The 8,496-nt window shown below is 34.5% G+C and overlaps 1 protein-coding gene across 2 annotated transcripts; it reads left to right on the top strand.

Moving 5' to 3' along the window:
• The first annotated feature begins 4,685 nt into the window (after positions 1–4,685).
• On the top strand, positions 4,686–8,030 carry LOC105792238 (probable E3 ubiquitin-protein ligase RHB1A). 2 transcript variants are annotated; one of them, XM_012620715.2, is made up of 5 exons: positions 4,689–4,876; positions 6,078–6,225; positions 6,440–6,869; positions 6,991–7,100; positions 7,197–8,030. In XM_012620715.2, the coding sequence occupies exons 2-5, from the start codon at positions 6,160–6,162 to the stop codon at positions 7,224–7,226; spliced, it is 636 nt and encodes a 211-aa protein (XP_012476169.1). In that variant the 5' UTR covers positions 4,689–4,876; positions 6,078–6,159; the 3' UTR covers positions 7,227–8,030. The 2 variants fall into 2 exon arrangements, with proteins under 2 accessions (XP_012476171.1, XP_012476169.1); XM_012620717.2 differs by lacking the exon at positions 6,078–6,225 and having other exon boundaries at positions 4,686–4,876.
• The last annotated feature ends 466 nt before the right edge of the window (positions 8,031–8,496 follow it).

Raw genomic sequence — 8,496 nt, 5'->3', positions numbered from 1 at the left:
TTAGAGGCCAAGTTATGCGTCTTACTTACTGGAAAGCTACTAAAGTAACTTTTTCAAGACAATTTGAAGAAGTAATGTCTGAAATGAGGTCACTGTCAGAATCTGCTGAGGCTTGGCTGCGTGACAAGGATCCAAGAACTTGGTCAAGAGCCCACTTCTCAACTAGATGCAAATCTGATCTACTACTGAACAAAAACAGTGAATGTTTCAACAAGGTTAAAAATTATTTTTTAAATCTGACTATTTATCACTTCATGTTGTATAATTGTTGTTTGAGTTATTTAAAGACTTACTCTCCTTGCAGATCATTTTAGAAGCTAGAGATAAACCTATCCTAACGATGTTGGAAATAATTAGAAGAAAATTCATGACTAGGTTGGTTTCTATAAGAGAGGCTGTTGAGAAGTATACTGGACCTTTATGTCCAAGGATACAGAAGAAGTTGTCTAAAATTGTTAGTCAGTCCAATAAGTAAGTTTTGCTAACTCTTTTTTACTTAGCTTGAATTATGTTGCTTGGATGGAAAAGTTTTTAACTTTAAAATGTTACTTTGTTTATAGTATATGGCCGATATATGCTGGAAATGAGAAGTATGAGGTAGACTGTGGATTAGGCAACAAGCATGTGGTTGACCTCCTCAACTCTTCCTGTTCATGTAGAAAATGGGATTTGTCAGGAATCCCATGTAAGCATGCTGTTTCTTGCATACAATTACTTGCTGTGAGCCCTGAAACTTATGTAAATACATGTTATACTGTCACTACCCAGTTGAATATTTACAGCCACTTGATTAACCCTGTAAAAGGTAATAGCCCTAAAAACCTAAAAATTTATGAAATATTACTTATTTATAAAATGTGTTTGACATCTTTAAATTTTTGTGTATAGGTCCTATGCAATGGGAACATGTAAGGGACATGGAACCCATTCTTCCTCCCATAATTAGAAGGCCCCCAGGAAGACCCAAACAAACAAAGAGGAAGGAAATAGATGAAGTAAGAAAGAGTGGATCAAAATTAAGCAAGACAGGATAGCAAGCTAATTGATGTAAATGTGGCAAACCAGGCTATAATACAAGGACTTGCAAAGGGATTGTTGGGGGTAACCAAATGGCAAGCCAATCATCGAGCCTACAAAATTTGAACCAAGCGACCTCAATGGATAACACATCAAGCCAACCACCATTAACCCAACAAAGCTCAAACCTGAGAGCAAATTTTAGGGCCAAATTACCTTTCAAAAGGAAATCTATTTTGTGAACAAAGAATATATCCTTTTAGAAGGGTTGTTGAATCATGTTAACAATACATTTTATCTTAATTGAAGGTTTGAAACAATTTTTTTTTGAAATGTTAAACTATTGAACAATTACTTGAGAAATGGCTATTGGACATGTTATATATTCACCTATTGGACAATTACTTTAAAGCCTGTTGTTTTAGTTGCTGGATTGCAGGTAAGCATCTATTTACTTGCCCTCGCAACCATGTGGAGTTTTAATTATTGAAACATAGAACCTGAATCTGTGCGTGTATTTGGCATTTACAAGATAGTTTCAGGGGCATTATTATTAAAATAATAATCATTTGATAAAAAGTATATTAGTATGCAAGTGTATAACAACTTTTCTCTTTACTGCAAGAAAAGATATAATTACAAAAAGGTAGTTGTACATACAAAAATGACATATGACAATTTAAGAGCCGTACAATGAACAAATAGTTGTGTTCTATGAGCCGCACAGTTTCTCCATTATAGGACCCAGTAGAGTAGGTCTCATGGTAACAATGGCCAAAGCTACATCCTGGAATAAAAACCAAATATCATGTTAAAATAATATGATTCCATAAATGCACACAACATTTAGACTCGAGTATGGTATTAGCATGTTAAAATACAACGTAATATTCACCAATAAAACCAACACGAATCATCAGAAACTACGGTATCTTGAGTCTTGACATATATCATATTCATAGCCTCTTATACAAAAAGTCTAAAGAATAACTCCTTTCCTGTTACGTTATCCATGCAAACGATTGCTGCACTAGATTTCAATAACCATGGTGCAAGAGTATACCAAATAACAGAAGTGACATATACCCTGAACCATGCAGTGCCTTTTTTATGAACTTGTCATTTGAAACACTTTTTGTATCAAAATCACATTCCAAAGCAGCAAAATCATTAGAGACACGACCTAGGATACATTTTATGGAAGAATGACTTGACCCCCAAAACTTCCCCTTCGAGGCACTGGTTCATTATACCACAAATTTAATATCGAGGCCATCGTCACAACATTGGGAAGAAAAAATAGTTTTTCATTGTTTAGTATTTGTAAATCTTATGATGTAATTCATATGCTTGTAACACATCTAGAAACTGACCTGCAATAACATGGATGCTTTGGCACATAGAACAGTATTTCCCATTGAAGGAAATCCATTACTATAAGAAAAATTTATGTCTATCATCTTTCCAGGAGACGAGTTCACAGGAAGGGTAACGTCATCAACGCTGTCAGTTTCCAGCATCGACCATCCTTCATCTGTAAACCCATTAACAGCCTCATTAAATCCCTTAGAGAATAGAATATGTTACTGCCATCGGCCAAGAATCTACCTACACTGACATAGATGGTGAATTACTGAAAGAAGAATAAACATACTTGCTCAATGTATGACTAAGTGCACGCAGAGTGAGGTCTTCTCCCTAACCAAGAATATTCGGTGAGATATTTCGAGAAATCTGCCTCAAATGACGCAAAGCCTGCGCTAACGCCAAGATTATACCATGAGACATTTAGTGTTTTGGTTTAGCTCCTAGCTCTACATTCAAAGAATATATGCAAGGAATAGTCTTACCACCATTGTTGTCTTCTGAGCAAGCAAAATATAGAATCAAAGTATAGCTCTACATGTTTCTGGTTGCATTTTATGGGATGTCTACTGACGCAAAATAAAATACATGTTCACAAACAATTTCAAAACAGTCTGACATGCAGCATGTACAGAAAATAAACCGTTAATTGACTATAATCAGACATCAAAAATTTGTGCACTGATTGTAAAGCTCCTCTGCTCTAGTCGAAATATACATTCTTTGACGGACTTTCAAGAACAATATCGCACACCCTATAAGCTATAAAGCTAAATATCGTTAACAACTTTCAAAATTTTGATACTATAACTAAAGCATTCAAAGAATAGCTTTTAGAAGGGACTACCCCTGCACAAATAGGTATGATAATAAGAGAATACTTGGAGACCAATTCACGAAAATGACAGGTCAAAGGTTTGTAATGCTCGCGAGCATCTGGACACTTGAATTCTGTAACTGTAAAAAGAAAACAAGAGAAATGTAAATTAAATATCTTGAAATGCGAAACATAGAAATAGACGTTGATAAGCATACCCATGTAGATTTGTTCTTGTCTCCAATAATTTAGCTATTGTCTCCATTGCCCTTCTTTTCATATACACATATGTGGTATGGTCGAACCAACATTTTGCATCAAGTTGTGTCTCTAAATCATTCCAAATATCATTTTCTCGAACTCAAACATATACATATTTAGAACTATAGACATCAGTAATGTACAGTTTCTAGGATACATAATTTCCTGTATTATACATGTGATATTATATGAAATTGAATATCATGAGATACCCAAACATTGGTTGACACATTATGAGCAAAAAAACTTGAAAATTTCAAGTTACCCACAAATTCATATCAACCAATAAACCGAATAAAAAGCTCTCATAGCTAAAACTACAAACAAAACTCAATTTAAACAAACAGAATGAATACAAAATCATAATAGAAGATGCCTAGAAAGCAAAGTTAAACAAAAACAAAGAAATACCCAGAAAAGAAGGGGATAAAAAATTATATACGAGAATGAATCGATGGGGTCTAATTTACTATCACAAAAGGGTTTAGAGGTGGAGGTAAAGAAGGTAAGAAAGTAATTACAGGAGAGAGCTACAACGGATGCGATTGCAAATACGGTAATGAGACGCAAGAACTCGTCTTTTGAAGGGAATAAGCTTTGGGGTGGTTCGAGTATGGAGTTCAGTGAAGAATTTTTTGAATATGAATTATGCTTGGATTTTGGACGCTTTTTGGGTGTTGAAGGCATTTTCCTTTTTTCTTTTTTCTGAAGGTTAGATCAATACCAAATGATGTTAATTTTTCCTTTGAAATTTTTCACTGCTAAAAACAGAAAGGGAGGGAATGAATGAATGAAGGAAACAAATAAAACAGAGCCTCTCTAATTTTGGTTAAATTACACCCAATATCTCTAATTTTGGTTAAAATTTATTTTCATCCCATTTAGAAATCCAAGTTGGCACTTAAAATCTAGTTGGACTACCACATAGGATTACCGTTAGAGAGATAAAAGAACTTAAACAGTAGAGTGATAATTTCGTAACAAAATAATAACATAAGTGACTAAAACGTAACATTTCAAACATAGGTGACTAAAATGTAACTTGAGGCAAACAAAAGTGACTATTTTTGTAGATTACCCATAAAAATATAAGAAATAAATTTTAAATTTGCATGACATTATACTTTTTAGTATGATGCGTGGAAGTAACCGTAGAAATTGGCGCGTGTAGAAAATTCCCATTAAACAATTCTGCAATGGTGGAATCTAATATCAGTTTTAATGGGGGAAAGTCTTCTTTCTTTTCACTGAAAGATATTCATTCTCCCACACAAAACAGAGCTAAATTTTACTTATTCAAAACAAAAAAAAAGGGGTCCTAGAATTTACACTCCAAACAAGGAAGTAAAATAAATTAATCTTTTATCATTCAAGTTTCATCTGGGAATTCTTGAATCCATAATTTCAATAAAAAAGGTAAAATTTCACGTCCTATATGTTCTTTTTTTTTTTTTTGCTTTCTGTGATTTGGTTTGCTTAGCTATTTAATTATGGTTTCTCTAGGGTTTGATTATATTTTTCTTACTACCTCTAGAATTGTTGAATTACTGGTAAATTTTATTGGGTTTTCTTTTCTTCTTTTTTTCTCAACCTTATGAAATTTAGATGTTTTGACTATAGCTTTTGCATATGATATTGATGAAGAGTAGCTCAAAGGCAACTCTTTTTTTATTTATTTATTATTGAATTCACCTCTTCTGTTTGTTGCTCCAAGTGTTTGAGCATTTGGGTTAATTAGTCTCACAAAAATGTTTGGTTTGATTTGATTACAAGTTTGTCATTAACACTGTCCACCTCGATTATTTAAGGAATCGGAACTTGGGGTTTAGTCCTACTCCTTAATTTAACTATCAGAGTATTGCTTTTCAGTTTACTTCATTTGGTTGTCTTGAATTTCTTGATATGGAATTGTAGCTGGAAAACTGAACTGACTTGGTAGCTTGTTTCTTAAACTTCGTTTGTTTTTAACAATCGATAATGGATGTTGCTTTTGTTTTTACATGATTGAATTCTGCTACTCTGTTGATCATAACATGCAAAAATTTGTAGCTTGTGCTGCAAAGAGTAGAATATGATCCAGCTTGCCTTTATTTTAGGGTCTTTATCTAAGAAGGCCCTTGTACCAGGAATCAGATTGTATTTTATCATTTCTACTCAGAAATGGGTAAATTAGTCCCTGTACGTTAAATTAAAGAGCAAATTGGTCATTTTTATTAAAATTTTCATCCATTTGTACAGTTAAAAACTGGTGTGACTGATAGAATAACCAGAAAATAACACATGGCATGTCACATGTACCTCATACTTATGTATAAGTATCAGTTTTTAACAATAGAAATGGATAAAATTTCTAACAGAAGGACCAAAGAGGAACTAATTTGCTTATTTTTTTAGTAGAGGGGGAAAAATGCAATCTGATTCTTAGTACAGAGGCCTCTATAACACTTTTACTGCTTTCTATCATACATGTGCTTGTTGATGACGAGTGTATGCAAGAAACCGGATATAGAATATGTTTTGCATTGTCATGTGGCATTTGGCATGTATATAGTTTACTAGACTGAAAACTAAGCTGTTTATATCTTCAAAAATGATTTCAATCTTTTTCTTAAAACAGGTTTTGCTCACCTTCTGTTTGTGAGATTCTGATCTACAAAGTACCAGTGGTGTTTTATGGGCAGTGGACATAAGTAAAAGGAATGGGAGGTTGTTGCTGTTGCTCTTCTAGAGGAGTAGAAATAAGTAGTGGACCAGCATATTATTACGTTAGTATAATTTTCTTCCCCCACGGAATAATTATTAGATACTGGATTAGTGTTCCTGTTGAAGTGATCTCATTTCATTTAGTTATTAGATACTGGATGACTAAACACTAATCTGAACTTGAGCCATACAAGGAAACTATTTTGAAACTAATCAGTTATTGTATTGAATTCATTTTCATGATCTTTATTGATTGGAATTCCTTTCCTTTAATAGTATCCAAGAGCATCAGATGAGCGCATGCCTTTATCTTCTCATAGTGTTGCTGCCTCTGCTCTCTCTACCGGGCTCCTAGTCGACACAAATCTGGAGGTATCTGTGCCCGATGCTTATAGACCTCCTCCTGCTCCGGTGCCATTTGATGCAATTTTAGGACCTCCTCAAACTCCTTCGGTAGCCCAAATTCATAGCAGTAAAAGTGACGAAGCAGTGCAATCGACTAATGTTGATTCTGGTCAAGAAACAGTTGCTGCCAATACTCGAGAGACTTGCACAAAATCTGAGGACACAAAGGGATTGGGCTGCAAAGCACAAACTGATACAGAAATTGAGTCACCAAAGGAACTAGAAGTCGAACTTTCAAAACCAGTTGAACCAGTTGTGTCTACAAAGGAAGAGGAGGATGTTTGTCCAACCTGTTTGGAAGGTATGTCTTCCCTTTGCAATTTATGAGTTCTTTTAACGGTTGCCATTTTTCAGCGAACTTGTGCTTCTACTCTCGAGGAGAAAAGGTTGTTGAGAGATCCTTGTGTCTGTTTTTCATGCAGAGTATGATGCAGAAAATCCAAAAATTATCACAAAATGCGAGCACCATTTTCACCTTGCATGTATTCTTGAATGGATGGAAAGAAGTGACACATGCCCTGTGTGTGATAAGGTTTGTCTCGAAACTATTTTCATCTATAAGTCGATAGGTATTATCATATCTAATCCAAGGAAATAACAAGAGTGTTCTAATTCTCTTATGATGTAGGAAATGATGTTCGACCTACCCACCGACTAGTTTCATTGTGGTGGACTCAGCTTTTAGTTGCTTCAAATTAAGTTTGTTGCAAAGGTTACAACTTACAAATCACAACAGATTTTCGGTTTTTCGTTTTCCCCCTCATTTATTATAGCATATTTAGTGGCTGCTTCCAATTAGCAATAGTTTGGTTTTGGGTCTCTTTTCTTCATCGTATAAAGGAGTTGCCAATTCGTGAACATAGTCTCTTTGTGCTTTCATCCCTCAAAACTTTTAGATGAGAAGAAAGGAGAAAGAAATACAGAAACAGCTTAGATGCCATTTTTAACGATCATCACTTTATGGCCTATGCATAAAGTGTTTATTAGATCAGCATGCCATTAGTTTCTACCTCCCCGAATAAGTGAGTGCCTGAAGTTGAATAAAAGAGATGCTGGTTTTATTTTGCCGTAATTTGTCCAGAAACCTTTGCAGTCAGCCGCAAGCAGCATATCATACAACACACACACACATATATATATTTTCCTTACCATGAATCTGCAGTAAATGGGATATGGTTACACTTATTTTCAGTTCATGTATATGTGAAATTGTTGGTGGTGGATTTGCTTTTGTTTTCAAAAGACAGAAGGGATAAACTGAATAGGCATTTTGTAATACAACATGATTCTTGTATATAACATCTATTTTTTTCATATCAAAGTTTGATCATTTCACATAAAAAAATTTACAGTTATTTTTACTATTCATATGAAATTTTGTATGTAACGAGATTGTATTTATTATTATTGGATGATTGGATCGATTTTCTTCAATTTGAAATCTTCTTTTTTTTGTTCTCCAGTTCATCAGAATCAGCACTTACATTTTGCAAATCTTTAATTGCCTTTCTTTTGTTTTTTTTCCTTTCCCAATTAGTTCCACAGATTTTCCGCTGTCACCCAATTTTCATTGATAGGTTTCGACTTCCCCCAACTTTGTGGGAATGAATTCTTTTCCCAATTTATGGGATGGTAGGCATGGTAAAATAACCGAACCTTGTCAAAATTGATAGGTTTCGACGTCCCCCAACCTTGTCTTACGTCCATCCTCCTCTATCAGCATAGTGAAAGAAATACCCTTTTACGTTACCCCCAATCAATATAGTTCCCAATTCCCATGTAACAAGCTGTCAGCAAGCGAATGAGTTACCTTATTTGCGTCTCTACGAATCCATAGGAAGGAAAGGGAATGGAACTGAGATTGAAGGCGACAACAATCCTAAACAATTGTTCCAAACTCAGATAGGTCGCATTGATGCCTCAACAGT

This window comes from Gossypium raimondii, chromosome 8 (assembly GCF_025698545.1).
Source record: "Gossypium raimondii isolate GPD5lz chromosome 8, ASM2569854v1, whole genome shotgun sequence".
Classification (NCBI taxonomy): domain Eukaryota; kingdom Viridiplantae; phylum Streptophyta; class Magnoliopsida; order Malvales; family Malvaceae; genus Gossypium; species Gossypium raimondii.
Note: the sequence above shows the minus strand (reverse complement) of the source record. Positions and strands in the feature narration are given on the sequence as shown.